This window comes from Pristis pectinata, chromosome 8 (genome assembly GCF_009764475.1).
Source record: "Pristis pectinata isolate sPriPec2 chromosome 8, sPriPec2.1.pri, whole genome shotgun sequence".
In the NCBI taxonomy this organism is placed as follows: Eukaryota; Metazoa; Chordata; class Chondrichthyes; order Rhinopristiformes; family Pristidae; genus Pristis; species Pristis pectinata.
Window position 1 is genome coordinate 44,769,900 of NC_067412.1, and position 15,867 is coordinate 44,785,766.

The window sequence follows — 15,867 nt, forward strand, 5'->3', positions numbered from 1 at the left end:
GAACTGCTTGCATTGTTTGGTTAACTACACCATCCTCTTTCAAAACTTTGTTGTCCAGCCAAGTAAGAATATTGTCACCTGGTTTCACTCTTACCTAAGCAGTTTTACTTATTATTTATACTTCATCTAGAGAATGTTTAATCTGCTTTTAGTATCCTTCATGACAAGCCGAACTCCTCGGGTTCCCTGTCTGTATTGATAGTGCTCATCTCTCAGTCACCACTTTTAACCACCCCATCTCCTGCAAAATTGCTTGCCTGATAATCAGGGTTATTGAGATTTTCTTTTTTCAATGGCAAATCTAAAGTAATTTTTGGCTCTGCTACAAATTATGGTTGATGTAGTTATACCTATCTAGTGTATCAGGCTGTTCACAATGTTGATGTCTATTAAACTCAAACTGGTTAGCCTCTCATTTCCCACTCTGCTTAAGCACAAGCTCGCCATAAGCACTGCTGTCCGTGCCCTAATTTGCTCAATTTCCATTTTCCCACCATCTCTAATTACCAACATTGCCGCAACATCTCAGTTTTAAGATGTTTTGGTCTGTTTGTGGCTTTGTTCCTTTATAAGTACTCTATTCTTTTGTGTTGTATCCTCTTTACTTCCCTAAACTCTGGAGTTCCTTAAGTCTGTCCACCAACCTTTGAGACATTTTGTTGAAACCTGTATCTCTGACCCATCTTGTCACTTGGACGAATTTTGTTTCAGGTTGTCAATTTTTGCCTGATTACTTTCCTGTGAAAAGTCTCGGACATGTATTACATTGGTGGTTGCATAAGTGTAAATTAAATGAACGGTGTTAAGTCAATCATAACGCATGTTCTATTAAATCTTTTTGGTGTATGTGCAGTGTCATCTAAGATGGCTGTAGTATTTTGCATCTTGCTGTTTGAATGGCAGACAAATTAGTCATTATGGATGTTATTTTATGATTTGCATTTCTCATGTCACAAAAGATGGAAATTTTATAATTCAAACAATTTTGAATGTGGTTATTTGTAACTCTGTTTTAGCACTTAGTAATGCAGAAAATCATACATTGTAGGAAAATTAGAGGAGTTAGAGGCTGCATATTCAAGCTCTATTCTCCTGCAGCTATCCCCTTTTGTCTGGACCTTTTGTTGTTTTTAAAATTTGTGTGTTTAAGCAGCCAAAAGGGGAGGAATTTTCCCTTGGATTGTTCTGGAGTTGAAAGAATATATTAACTATTTCCTTCTAGAAAGGAAAGGTGTACATTTTAAAGCTAGATTACTTCTGAAACAGTGACAAATGCCTTGCGTTTTGCAAAAGTCTGTTTAATTCTGGCTTTTCGTTTTAATAATTCAATGGAGGGCAAAACTAATTTAGTTGTGTAATACTGTATGATATAACTTGAGTATGACTTGTATAACGAATTTCAGAATATCGAAAATTTAGCCTCTAAATGCTGTTAGGCTTGTGGTCAAGTGAGTGTTCTAGGATGAATTCCTCTTGGATCACAGCTGGGTCGTCTCCAGGTGCCTAAAATAATATGCGGAAAGAGTTTAAATCTCTAAGTTTGAGAATCAGTGTTTAGTATTAAAGGTCTGGTTTTAAAAGCTGTTGGCATTAAAATTGATCATGAAGTTGCCTGATAGGCATTGATCCATTCAATCCATCCAGCTCTTTCACTCATCAATTAGAACAGCAAACCTGCCTTTCTTGCCCACTTTGGCCAATGTGTCTTCAGTCCCACCTGAAGTTGGTTGCTTTTTAACTTCACACTAAAGTAGCCAGGCAAGTTATTTGGCTGGTTGTTAATTGTGAAGTTAGCATTGGTTCAGTTATAAAGCTAATAATGCCACATCCTGAAGATACCCAGCATCCTGAGGTTATGACCCCTGGTTCTGGACTCTGCAGTCCTTGTGAACCTCCTCCCTGCATCCAATCATTCCCCTCTGGGATGCCTAGGGTCCCTTCTCATTCTTCTAAACTCCAATAAATATAACCTTAACCAACCCAATCTCTTAATACATAATCATAGAGTTATATAGCATGGAAACAGGCCCTTCAGTCCATACTAACCAAGATGTCTAACTGAGCTAGTTCCATTTGTTTGTGTTTGACCTATATTCCTCTGTCCTGCTATTCCAGAAGTTGGTTTATTAAAAGCAAAAAACAAACTGCTGGAGGAATTCGGTGGCAGCATCTGTGGAGGGAAATGGACAGTTGATGTTTTGGGTTGACACCCTTCATCTGGACTGAGATTAGAGGAGGGATAGCCTGTATAAAGAGTTGAGAAGAAGTGGAACAAGAGCTGGCAGGCAATAGGTGGATCAGGTGAAGAGGGCTGATGGGCAGATGGAGGGAAGGATGGAAGTAGTGAAAGGCTGGAAAGTGATAGTTGAGGGCAAAAAGGGCTACAGATAATGGAATCCTAGAAAAAAAGGTGAAGCATGGGAGGTAGGGACGGTAGATGGGAACAGTGGGGGGGGGGGGGACGCGGAGAGGAGGGTACCCATTGGGAGCAGTGTGTGAGTGATGGGTAGGTGGCGGAGGGGGAAGAAACTGAATAATATGGGGCTACGTGGGGGAGGGTGGAGTTGGGGTGTGTGTAAGATGAACTGAGTAGACCAAGGAGGGGGGGGGGAAGAAGAGACGGGGAGCAGGTTACCTGAAATTGAAGAATTCAGCATTCATGCCATTGGGTTGTAGACTACCTGGGAAGAATATGAGGTGCTGTTCCTCTAGTTTGTGGTTTGCCTCACCCGGTGGTGGGGGAGGCAGAGGGCAGACATGTCAGTGTGGGAATGGGGAGGTGAATTAAAATGGCTGACAGGAGTTCCAGAAGGGCATGGTGGATGGAGTGCAGATGCTCGGCAAAGCGATTGCCTAGTCTGTGCTTGTCTTCAATTAGTTTATTAAATCTTTGTTGCATTCCCTGCATGGCAAACACCTCCTTTGTCAGACAGGAGATAAAAACTGCACATACAATTTAATGAGGGTCTCGCCAAGGCAATGTGTTGCTGCAACAAGATAGCCTTGCTCCTGTATTCTAAACTTGTAATGAAGGCCAACTTATTTGTCTTTCTAACTTGAATGTTTGTTTTTAATGGTGTATGATTCCCAGTCCAATCGCGAAATAATCAGTGGTTGTATTTTTAAGCAGAGTGCATAACCTCACGTTATCTACATGAAACTGCATTTGCAGTGCCTTTGCCCATTCACCTAACTTTTCTGAAAAACGTTGGAGGTTCTTTGCATCTTTCTCCCAGCTCATTCCCCTCTCCCACAACTCCTCCAGTCTTCTGTCATCTCTAAACTTGGATGTTACATTTGGGTTCTTCATCCAAATCATTGATGTATATTATGAATAGCTGGGGCCTGAGATCTGATCCCTATGGTGCCCCACCAGTCACTACCTACCACAGTAAAGAAGATCTGTTTATTTTTTCTGTTAACCAATTCTCAATCAATGCCTATATATTTCTAATCCTATGAGCTTTAAGTTTGCTCATTAATCTCTAATGTGAGACCTTATCTGAAGCATCATATCCAAATACACCATATCTGCTGTTTCTCTATTATTTATTCTATTGGTGGATGTAGACATAAGCATGTGTTTCAGAAACCCAAGCTGACTTTGTCCAATCCTTTTCATGCTTTCCCAGTGTTCCGTTCCATCTTTTAATATAGATTCTAGTATTTTATCTACTACTTATGTAAGGATTAATAATGTGCAATTCCTTTTTGCCTTTTTTAAAAATACTGGGGTTATGTTTGCCACTCCAATCTGTAGAAACTGCTCCAGAGTCTAAAGAATTTGGCGGATGACCACCAAAGTGCCCACTGTGAAGTTCATAAAAATGAATTTTTAGTTAAGTCAGAAGGTTTTGCCAGTTTGATGTCTCTGCCCATGTTGTCTTCATTGTTCCTTCTTATCTGGTCTGGATGCAGGCCTTTTTTGTTGGCCTGAAGCCTTTTGGACTCCAGCAGCATAATCTGCGGAATCTCTGGTACAGTGTGGAAAACTGTTGCTGCTGTCAGTTTTCTTGGCTGTCTAAATTGAGGGTAAATCAGAAATATTTTAAAAGCTTAAGTTATTTTAAGAAATGTTTTATTCTGAAAACGTTTTAACTGAAAACAAATTAGACATTGAAAAATAATTTGAAGCAATGAGTTTTACTTCCTAGTCTGCATTCCTTCAACCTGAGTTGAAGTCTGAGCACCTTTGCATCCACATTGAAGCATTGAATGACTGATTGCTGTACGATTTGAAAATCTCAGCATATGTGAAATACAGAAAATAAGTTTATTTTGGATCTCAATATATTTCTTCAGAATTTGAAACCAGGCTGTTAACCCCAGGATTTTAAGCAAAAGAAAAAAAAAAAAAAAAAATTTTTGACAATGATGTGGGAATAAACTTGAGGCTTTCCTGCATTGGCAGGATAATTGTATGTCTGTCCACTGTTCCATAAGCAGTGCTTATACTTTACTAAGCTACTGTATCCCAAGATGTTTCACTCTGATCAAATGTTCATAATGCTGTGTACTCATTCAAGATAAATCAGCATTGAAATATATAGAATTTTATGGTGGTATGCTTTAGGCTTGTATCCAAAACCTTTAAGTGTCAAGCTTCTAATCAAACAAACTAGAATAACTAAGAATATATAATGCACATAATCTGCAGCCATCTTCCAAATTGTTCCAATAAAGCCAACACTGTTTTAATGTAATATTTTCCTACTATTGACCAGAAGTCTCAAGACACCTTATCTAAAAGCCATTGCTGGACGAAAACATTTAGTTTGCAGATGAATTCATTAAAGTGAATAAATTAGTCATGCACCTTTCAATTATATCAAGTATGTCTAAGATTGAATGTTCTGGTTTTTATTTTGACACTTAAAGAATAATGGTCTGCTGATTCTTCACAGAATATACAGATGATAATGCTCTAATACCCAAGAATTCATCTGTCATTATAAAAAGAATTCCCATTGGAGGTGTGAAATCTGCTGGCAAATCATTTGTCATGTAAGTCTGCAATTTTGTTTTAACAATTAACTTACTGCATGTTTAAAGGGAGGCAAATTCAAACAGTTTGGCAGGATTCTTTCAGAGTTAAATGTATTCTTGAATTCTATTTTTGCAATTAACTTGCAGTTTACTGAATGCTTAAGGGATGCAATTTTACATTTATATGACTAATAGGCTCGGTACTGATTCATGAAAGTGAAAAGAATTGTGTGGAATAGATACTGTATAGTCTTTCAGTTTTTGATCATAGATACAGGGTTTTTCCATTTTATGTAATGTGGCAATATATTGGTCAAATATTTTGAATACTGTGATTCAACTGCTAGGGTTAGAGTTTGAGTCTGAACATACGATGATAGACCAAAACCTCCCCCGAGATTTGAACATAAAATTGTAGAGTACCACTCTTGAATACCAGCATGTTGAATGTGACGGAAATGTCTTGAGATAATGTGTTTTAGATAAATTGTTAAATAAATGCGGAGGCTATTTCAAGAAAGAGTATTGAGTGATCTATAGTGGCTAATTGTTAAATTTTAATCATTAAAAATACTGTCTTGTCTTTTTAAAAAAAAGTTTGACTTACTATGAACAATTTAGTTGCTGCATTATCTACATTACTCTGATTAAGTTTCCAAAGTACTTCATTAATTCTAAAGGGAGTAAATGCATCCAGAGGCTCCAATAATGCTGTAGAAATGAATGTCACATTTTATTATTTGTGTTGAAGGGAAAACCTGTCTATTTAGATTGTCTTGAAACACAAAACGAAAACTGCACATTAAATGCTTAATATTTAGAAATATAACTGGTACGGTTTCAAATTTGTTCTGTGAAGTTTAGCATTGCCTTAAATTTGGGGTGTTACTGATAAAGTCAATACAATTGCAGCAAAGCACAAGTTTGCAGAATGGACATGTATTTGCCAAGTTAATTTCATTGAAAAGTATGGTGCTGCTTTTTGCTTGGTGGATTGGATTTCACAAAGGAGGACACAAGTAACCTCTCCAATATGTTAGGAAACTGGGAGTCTAAAAAGAGAGGAACTGAAGGAAATCAGTAGTAAATATTGCCAGGAAAATTAATAGGGCTAAAAGCTGATAAATCCCCAGGGTTTTATCTACATCCCAGAGAATTAAAGGTAGTGGCCTTCAAAATAGTGGAAGCATTGGGAGTCATCTTCCAAAATTCTTTAGACTCTGGAACAGTTCCTACAGATAGGAGAGTGGCAAGAAAATTGTGGATGGCAAGAAAAGGTTAGAAAATCTTGAATTGTGTTCTCTAGAGTGTTGGCAGCTGAGGGGCAACCTCATAGAACTGTGTAAAGTTGAGAGGTGTGGACAGATAAGCAAGTCAGTCTTTTTCCCAGTGTTGAAATGTCAAATACTAGTGGACATCGCTATAATGTGAGAGGCATTTAGAACACTGGCCTTCATCAGTCAGGGCATTGAGTTATAGGAGTTGGTACACTATGTTTCAGTTATACAAGTTGTTGGTGAGGCTGCACTTGGAGTACTCTGTACAGTTTTGGTCACCCTGTTGTAGGAAAGATGTCGTTAAACTAGAAAGAGTGCAGAAAAGATCTGAGGGTGTTGACAGGACTGGAGGGCCTGAGTTATAGGGAGAGATTGACCAGGCTAGGTCCTTGGAGTGTAGGAGAATGAGGGGTAACCTTATAGAGGTTTATAAAATCATGAGGGGCATAGATAAGGTGGATGGTAGCAGTCTTTTCCCTAGGGTAGTGGAGTCCAAAACTATGAGGCATAGATTTAGGGTGAGAGGGGAACGATTTTAAAAAGACCTGAGGGGCAACTTTTCCATGCAGAAAGTGGTGAGTATATGGAATGAGCTGCCAGAGCAAGAGGTTGAGGCAGGTACAATAGTATCATTTAAGAAGTACTTGGACAGATACATGTAGGGGCGGGGCTTAGAAGGATGTCGGCCGAACACAGGAATTTGGGACTAGATGGGTGGGCACTGTGGTTGGCATGGACTTATTGGGCCAAAGGGCCTGTATCTCTGCTGTATGGGGCACGTTCTGGAGAGAAGAATAAATGAGCAGTAATGTTGTTAAACTTTGGAAACCATAGAAAAACTACAGCACAGAAAACAGGCCATTCGGCCCTTCTAGTCTGTGCCAAAACATTGTCTTGGAGTCTTGGTTACTTGATGAGTGTGGGTGTTTCAGAGGCTAGTGTTCATTGGGCAAATCTAGTTGCCCTTGGGAAGGATTGAGAAATTGGAGGAAAGATTAACAAACTGAAACTTAGGGAAAATGCAAGGGTGAAAGAAAGGTCTTTCCAATGATGGAAGAACCAGATAGAGGCTGCGTAGACCAGAACTAGTTTTTAATTTTTAGGTTCTGGGATGTGTGTATGGCTGGCAAGACCAACAGTTAAAACCCATCCCTATTCATCTTGAAGATGGTAGTGGGCCATCTGAAACTGGTGAAGATGCTTCTACAATGTTGGGTAAGATTTAGACTAGCAACAATAGATGAGCAGCATTCTATTTTCTGGTTAGGGTGGTGAATGGAAAGGAATCTACACACGGTGATATTTGTATGTGCCTGCTGTTATCATGATGCAGGTTACAGATTTCGGAGGCCTCATGAGTGCCATAAAAATAATTCAGTGGGAAATTCGGGTGAAATTTCTTCACTTGTGGTGAGAATGTGGCACCTGCTGTTGCAAAGAGAAATTGAGGTAAATAGTGTTGATGAATTTGAGGGGAATCGAGATGAACGAAAGCAGGAAAGCAAATGAGGGATTTAAATGGAATAATGTGAAGGTTGGGGGATTAGAAGTAATTGGGATCATGTGTTGAGCAGCATGAGTTGTGTACTGTGTTTGAAATATTATGTATCTATGCTGATGGGGTTAGCATAGATACATAATATGCTGGAGCATATCATTAATACATTTCAAAGCAGTAATTTTGCAATTTACTAAGGCATTGAGGCATTCCTAAGAGGTGCAATAGGCAGAATTTATTAGGTTGTATGTGTTTTGGTTCTTAGGATTTTGAGTGAGTTCTGCATTGACACATTTTTAATTGTCATAAGTCATAGAATAATATAGCATGCAAACGGGCCACTTGGCTCAGCATGTCCATGACAACCAGCAGTTGGACCATAGCTTTCTATGCCAGGGTGATTCAGGTGCTCATCTGGACACTTTTTAAATGTCATTAGCTTCCACCACTCTCTCTGGTAGTACCACCACTCTCTCTGGTAGTGTATTCCAGGTACTCACTACTCTCTGGGACGGAAAAAGTCTCCCCTTGTATCCCCCTCTAAATCTCTCACCCCTTACCATAAATTTATGTTCTCTAGTTTCGTCTATCTCTGATATGGGGAAAGGTTTCCTGCAGTCTACCCTATCTGTACCCCTCATAATTTTATATACCTCAATCATGTCCCCTCTTAACCACCTCTGCTCCAGGAAAAACAGATCCAGCTTCTCCAGTCTCACATCATGCCTGAAATACTCCATACCAGATGACATCCTGGTGAATCTGCATCCTCTTGAGTGCTGTCACTTTTAGTGTGGTGATCAGAACTGCAAACTGCTCCAGTTGAAGTCTTTATAAAGTTGGAGCATAACCTCTGTTCTTGTAATAATTGCCCTGATTAATGAAGGCCAGCATTTCATGTGCCTTAACCACATTATCTACCTGCTACTGCCATGTTCAGGGATCTTCAGGCTTGTACATCAAGGTCCCTCTGTTATTCAATAGTCCCTTGGACCCTACCATTTATGGTGTATGTCCTAGCCTCCTTAGTACTCCTAAAATGAATCACCTCACCTCACATTTATTAGGATTAAACTCCATCTGCTGTTTCTCAGCCCTTGCCCAACACATCAATATTACCCAGTAGCATAAGACAGCCCTTCATACTGTTGGCAACTTTGCAGATGTTACAATTGAAACCAAAATAATGGTAATACAGAAGCCAAATTCTGTGGATGGTTGAGATGCGAAACAAAGACAGAAAATTCTGGAAATAAGCATGTTGGACAGCATCTCTGGGAAGAGAAACTGCATATTCATGATTTTCCATCATTCTGAATTAATGGTAACACTGGGAATACTGTGCATTTCTGACACTTTATTCCTAAACTGAATGGAATGAACACAAGGCAAGTGTGAAAAAGACAAATACTTACAAATCTATAATTTAAAAACAGAATGCAGCAGAATTGTTGGACTGGGAGAAAGCTGCTGGGTCTGTATTGGACCAGGAATTTCTTGGACCTTTTTAATGTATTGAAATTGGGTGTTTGTAGAAGTTCTCTCTAAATATTTTTAGTCTTTCCCTTTTAGATACAATATTTAGTGCAATGTTGAATTAAGCCTGAAGCAATCTGGAAGTTAAATACTGGAGATGTTAATTACCTGGCATTGATTTAAGATTGATTTGAAATATTGAATTTAGGGGTTAAAATGGGGATTCTTTGGAGTGTAATATTTGTTGGTAGGTGATGCAGTGTACTTGGCCAAATTCCATAAGCAGCAATGGGATTTGGTCATGTATCAGTTGCTGGCTAAAATGAAAATTTTCTACTCTTTGCATGTCATGAAGTACACATTTACTTGAACCACTGAAATTGGCAGGTAGTGCTCCCCAGTACTTTTTGTTGGCTTCAAGTGGACAAATAGACAAATAGAATTTTAATTTTAAAAAAAAGTTTTAGTGCCATGTGAAGGTCCTGTTTCAGATAGTTTGTGGAGTAGTTCATAATTCTGTGACTGATATGTGACTGTTTTAGATGAAAGATTTCAGTATTTCAATTTCTTTCATTGTCAATCCCCAAAGGGGTGTTTTAACTCTGTGGATTAATGTGTTATGGATGGGTTTCTGGGTTGATGTGGAAAAATTGAAATAATTTCAAAGTTAGAATTTGGAATGTATTAGCCACAGAGAGAGACTACACAGAAGTAGATCCTTTGGCCCAGATTCTACCACTCACCTACTCACACTAGGATGAGTTAACTGCACATCTCTGGGTTATGCTGGAAACCTGCAGAAAACCCATAAGGTCATGGGGACCATAAACTTCACACAGACAGCACTGGCGGTCAGGATTAAACCTGGGTCTCTGACACTGAGGCAATGGGCTCTGCTAGCTGTGCTACCATATGATCCAATGGGGGTTTATGTTTTGGAGATTTATTACCTGCAATCCATCTATTGTCACTTAATAACTTTTAGCAAGAGGGATAAGACTGTAAGATTACTGCCATTTCAGCAATCGCCTTAATTCAGGAACACTTCTCAATAAGGGTGAATTGTATTCCCTTATTACTGATTCAGACAGTCTATGGTTTTTAAAGCTTCTATACTAGCCATTCCTAAGGAGTTCTCAAACCTTCCTTCATATGCCCACTGTTGCAATATTATCATTGAGAATTTGCAAAATACATGAATTCTCTCATTCATTTTGATGTTGTGTATTTTGTCAGGAAATCTCTCCAGATACAATTTTGATTGCAAAATGAAAATTGCATGACTGTAACAATTTAAAATACTTTTGCTTTCCAGAGATCGTTCTGAACCAACAAGTGGGACATCGAAAGCAGTATGTAAAACAAAAATACAATCTGAACCTTTCTATTGGTTAAATCTAAGTTACAATTTTTAAGAAATGCTGATTATAAGTCATTATGTTAATGATTTTGAGTCATTTTCAAAAATGCTTAAAGCAAATATACCATGATACATACTTGGCAAGGTCACATTTTGTAATGCCTACCAAAATAGGTAATATTTTTAAATACTGTTGGATAACATTTAGTGACGGTTGCCATACCTACACATTAATTGTGTGTGTGACCTGAGTGCAAGGTAAAGCACTGTATTTCATATTGAAACTGCAAGTTAACTTATTCAGGACTTGGTCTGTACAGATTGGTGTATGACTTTTTTTTTAAAGAGTCTGTGGTTCAACAGTTTGCTATGGTGAACATGGAAGTGTTCCTGTGATGTCTGTCTTTTAGTATTACGTGTATAGGGTATTTTGTGCATTTTCCTTCAAATAAAGAATGTTTGAAGTGTTTTATCTTCCATTTCACATTGTATCACTCAAGTTTTTAATGCTTTTATAGGTATGATTTAATGGTTAAATGCGTTGCTTTACACTATGATAAGGCACATGAAAACCATACTAGACGACCGCAATTAAAAATTAAATGCTGAATTTGTGCAGTTAACAATTCCTACTATAACTTATTTTCATAACAGCACATTTTATATTTACTTTGAGCTCAAACTAAAATTTGACGCGCATCAAGAAAACTGTTTTTAAAATTAAAAGTCATTTCAATATTTTGATTTCCCCCCCCCCCCCCCCCCCCCCCCCCCCCAACCCCCCACCCTTTCTGGTCACAGCTTCACAAATGGAAGTTAGTAGGCTTTTGTGGTGCTCTTAAGTTGAACTGGTGTATATTTTTATGTATGTATTGTAATAAGCTGATGTTTCATACATTATGTACTTGAATTCTCACTGGCACACCACAGAAATCTCCTGACTTGTCAATTTAAGGCTCAGATCTGGCTGTTTTGTTGTTCTGTGATCTTGATGTAAAAGTTGGTTTTGTTTGAGCCACATCATAAAATATGGATTCCTTAAATTCACATTAAACATACCTAGTTATTCACACATGGAATTAAGTTGTCTCCTAATAAATGTACCACTGAATGCTTGATTTGATTTTCTATATCCTTACAATGAAACGTCATGAAATGTAGACTGCACAGGTTTCTACCTAACTTTTTTTTTTGAGGATTATTTTGCATTGTTGGAACACCTTAACTGAGACAATTTAACATCTGCTATGGCTATTGCTTTGTTAAATTGGTTGTTAGTACAATGGAGTAATATTTCAAAAAAAAGGTTTTCCATGATAGTTTCATTAAAATTACAGTAGATTTGAAAATGAGATCAATAAGTTTTTTTGTATCATTGGCTTTATGAACCAGTTATATTTAGCCATTGCAAAGTATTTAGCACTACATGGATGTCAAAAGAATAAAAATATTTATAGTTGTTTTGCACTTGGAGCTAATGATTTTAGGAAGTCAGCTTTGGGGCTGAACAGCTGTGAATTCCATAAACGTTGCACTGACATGTCTGAGCACCATGTTGATTTTGCTATCAAATTCCTAAGCAATCTTGTCACTTGCTTGGCCCTTACCATGGTAGTGGAGTAGCTTTATTGTACACTTACTAGATAAATTGTGATATTTAACTGATGAAACCTATGGCTTTTGAAATTACTTTTTAAAAACAAAGCTGAAGCACGTTTGAACACATCAGGTGAATTTGGAAGTCTTTTTTGGTTTCAGTGAGTAGATCCATTTGACCCAGGTCTGAAGAGACCGTTTACTAGAATGTTAATTATGAAGTTTTCTAATGGGTTCCCTAACAGTATTTAATGGTTTAACTGATCTTATGAAAAGTAAACTAAGAGTCACAAAATAAATCTTTGCAAACTAAATCAAGCACTTTGGACTTGTATCAAAGTTGGAAGTGTTTCATGAGTGGTTGCTTTGAACTCCAACATCCACTTTACAGTGTTTCAACAAATGAGTGTGATGAATGACCAATGTCTCTTACTAATGGCATGTTATATTGCAATATTGTAACGGTATTTTCATGTCTGGGAAGCTTCATAGGCACTTTATCAAACAAAATCAGCCACCAAGCTATCAAAGGTTATGTTCACCTAACACAAAGCTCACTGGTTTTAAGGGACAACAATGAGAAGAAGAGTGCAGAGATTGAGGGAGAGAACTGCTCAGATTAGGGACTAGATAATTGAAGGGTTGACTGCCATTTGTGAAATGGGTGAAAATCAGATTGCTTGTGCCAAAAATTGAGTTGTAAGACTTGAAGTAAAAGAGGGCAAGTTTTGGATTTAACTACAAGGATAAGAATATTAAAATCGAGGCACTTTTTTCCTGGATGTAAAAAAAAGAAAACAGAGCATGCTGGAAAAACTTAACAGGTCAGGCAGCATCTGTGGAAAGGGTTAAAATTTTGGGTATGTGACCCTTGTTCAGAATATCTTGTCCTGATGTGAACTCTGAGACGTAGAGATACTGCATGAAAACAGGCCTTTCAGTCAAGAGTCTGCACCAATCATCAACTACTGATTTTGTTTTAGTTCTCCCCACATTCTCATCAACTCCCCTAGATTCTACCCCTCACCTATCTACTACACACTAGGGTCAATTTCCAGTATCCAATTAATCTACCAATCTGCACATCTTTAGGATGTGGGAGGAAACGCACCTGAAGGAAGCCCACGTCATCTTGGAGAATGTACTCCGACAGGGCCTGAGGTTGCGATTGAACTTGGGTCTCTGGTGCTGAGGGGCAGCATTTCTACCAGCTGCACCACTGCCGCTCCATTACTTAGTCAATTCTTTGTCTCACCCAACTGGGGATAGATACAATGCTGATGGGTGAATTGAGGGATACGATTTAGGATAAAGACCATGTAGTTTTGAGGTATGTTTTTCAGAGGGTAGAATGGGAAGAGGTGTGCAAAAGTAGATGTGACAAATGAAAAGACTAGTGTTTCAGTAATTGAGAGTTGGAGCCAAGCAATGTCACAAAGATGACATTAGTTCAAAGTTTGTCTTGGGCTCAAATGAAACACCCAAGATGACAAGTCTGGTTCTTCATTTCCAGATGATTGTTGACTGAGGCAATGAATTGGCTAAAGAATGGAGTTTGAATTGGGACTGAAGATAATTTGAAGAAAATCCCTGTTCAACAGAAACTTTATGGGGCCAGTGGCGTAATGATTTAGTGTGTGAGAATGAGTTCCGGAAAGGTAGTGGAGTCGTGCTCTAGGTAATTAGAGTAATTTAGATGTTGCAAAATGTGTAGATGAGAGAGCGATCCAGCAGTGGAAATGTGGGAATACTAGATATGAAGAGAAGTTGTAGTGGGTTATGGGTGGTTGTTGGAATGGAACACTAGTGATGTCTCAGCCAGCCAGAAGATGGTTGAGAAACTTTGATCAACAGTGTCAAAGACTCGATGAAGATGAAAAATAGTCATAACCATACAAGATGTCTAATTTTGATATGAGCTGTTTTGGTACCTTGATTGGACAGAAATCTGATTGGAGAGCTTCAAGTATATGGGGCTATTGTGATTTGGAAGATGGTAGCATTTCTGGAGATGAAGTGAGCAAGGAAGGTGGTGGAAACAGTTTGAACTTCATGGTGAGGTGGCTGTTGTATATAGTTGTAATGTGCATGGTTATGATGAGAATTTTTAATACCCACCACCCACAAATTTCATGGGCACACATGGGAAAGCATTATCTTGGTTTATATAAGAATTTAAAAAAAAAAGGCAGAATGGATTACAGTGTCATAATTTAAGTGAGCTCTTCAGTTCACCAGTTCTTCGTCATAGAGAACAGAAATGGGCCCTTCGGCACACTGTCCATACTGATCATCAATGACCCACTGACACTAATCCCACACTAATACCATTTTTTTTATTCTACTCTCTCCCCCCCCCCCCCCCCCCCCCCCCCGACATTCTTGTCAACTCCCCGCAGTTTCCACCACTCACCTACACACAGTGGGCAATGTACATTGGCCAAGTAATCTACCATTTTGCACATCTTTGGGATATGGGGGAGACAAGTGAACCTGGGGGAAATTCTGGTGGTCACAGGGAGAACATGCAAATCCACAAACGGTGGGTCTGGCCCTGCAAGGCAGCAGCTCTATTAGCTGCACCACTGTGCCACAAGTGGGTTGGTGGTGTCATATATTACACTTAAATGTTTCCTTGAGTGCCTATCTTCCTTTTGGTGTCTAGACATGCCCTTGATTTGATATTTTTGTCATCCTAATGTAAATTTGATAGTTTTAGAAACCTGTATGCTGTAATGTTTAACTCATTAGCTTGATATTTGTACCATTGTTTTTCATGTGATTGCTTTATCTATTTCTTTTACATGTAATGTTTGTTTACTGCTTCAAATTCATAGTATTTTTTTTATTCTGTTTTGTCAAGTTTTATCCCTTTGCTCACGGAAACAGCAGGGAAAGGCAAGAGAAAGAGGTGTCAGACCTAGTTGCCAGACTGCAGGGAAAGCTGAACGAGGTCAGTGTTGAGCAGTAGTAGAGGGATATACAATGCATTAAGTAGGTTAACTATGGAAGGAACAGAAAAGGTAGATGGATTTCAATGGAAGGGAGGTTGTTCTCTTATTCCTGGTAAGGCAGACTCTTGTCTATTTTTTTAAAAAAATTTATCCAAGTGAAAGCCCTTCTTGATGAATTTACTGTGCTGGATTCTTTAACTTGTATGTATAAAACTGCATATTCCTATGTATAAGGCTTTCCCTGGAATTATTGATTTTAAAAGTGGTCATGTTTAAATGAGGTTCAGAAACTGATGAAGAAATTTTTAGCCCGATTACCTGCCCCAAACAATTGCTTAAATTGTGTATTAATTGACAGTAGAGTGACCAATGTAATATTTTTATAGTATCAGGTTTTTGCTCAGCATTTATCGACATCCAAGCGGCTGACAAGCAAGGCTAAGCCACTGATACACACAATGAATTAGCATTTATTAACAGCAAACTGCTAATTTTAAACCTATTAACAGCAAATGATTTTCATTATGTCAGTGGTGATCATGGGAAACCAGATGGGCAGTGAGGATAGCAAGTGCAGGGAGGTCAGTGTCCTCTATTTGCTGTGCAACTGTTGAACTTTTGAGCTCAAGCCTCAACAACACTCCCATTAGAGCTGTGCTTGGCAATTTCCAACTTTATTTGTTTGAAAGAAGTATTTAACCAGTTTGTAATGGGTGGTAC

At 38.4% G+C, this 15,867-nt stretch overlaps 1 protein-coding gene across 3 annotated transcripts in view; it reads left to right on the top strand.

Moving 5' to 3' along the window:
- rbbp6 (retinoblastoma binding protein 6) overlaps positions 1–15,867 on the top strand; it is a 68,843-nt gene that overhangs the window by 2,949 nt on the left and 50,027 nt on the right. For 2 of the 3 annotated variants that reach the window (XM_052020777.1, XM_052020778.1), the window contains exons 2-3: positions 4,905–5,004; positions 10,553–10,589. In XM_052020777.1, the coding sequence (XP_051876737.1) occupies positions 4,905–5,004; positions 10,553–10,589 (137 nt within the window). Of the gene's footprint in view, positions 1–4,904; positions 5,005–10,552; positions 10,590–15,056; positions 15,147–15,867 lie in introns of all 3 variants that reach the window. The other variant, XM_052020776.1, reaches the window with a different exon arrangement.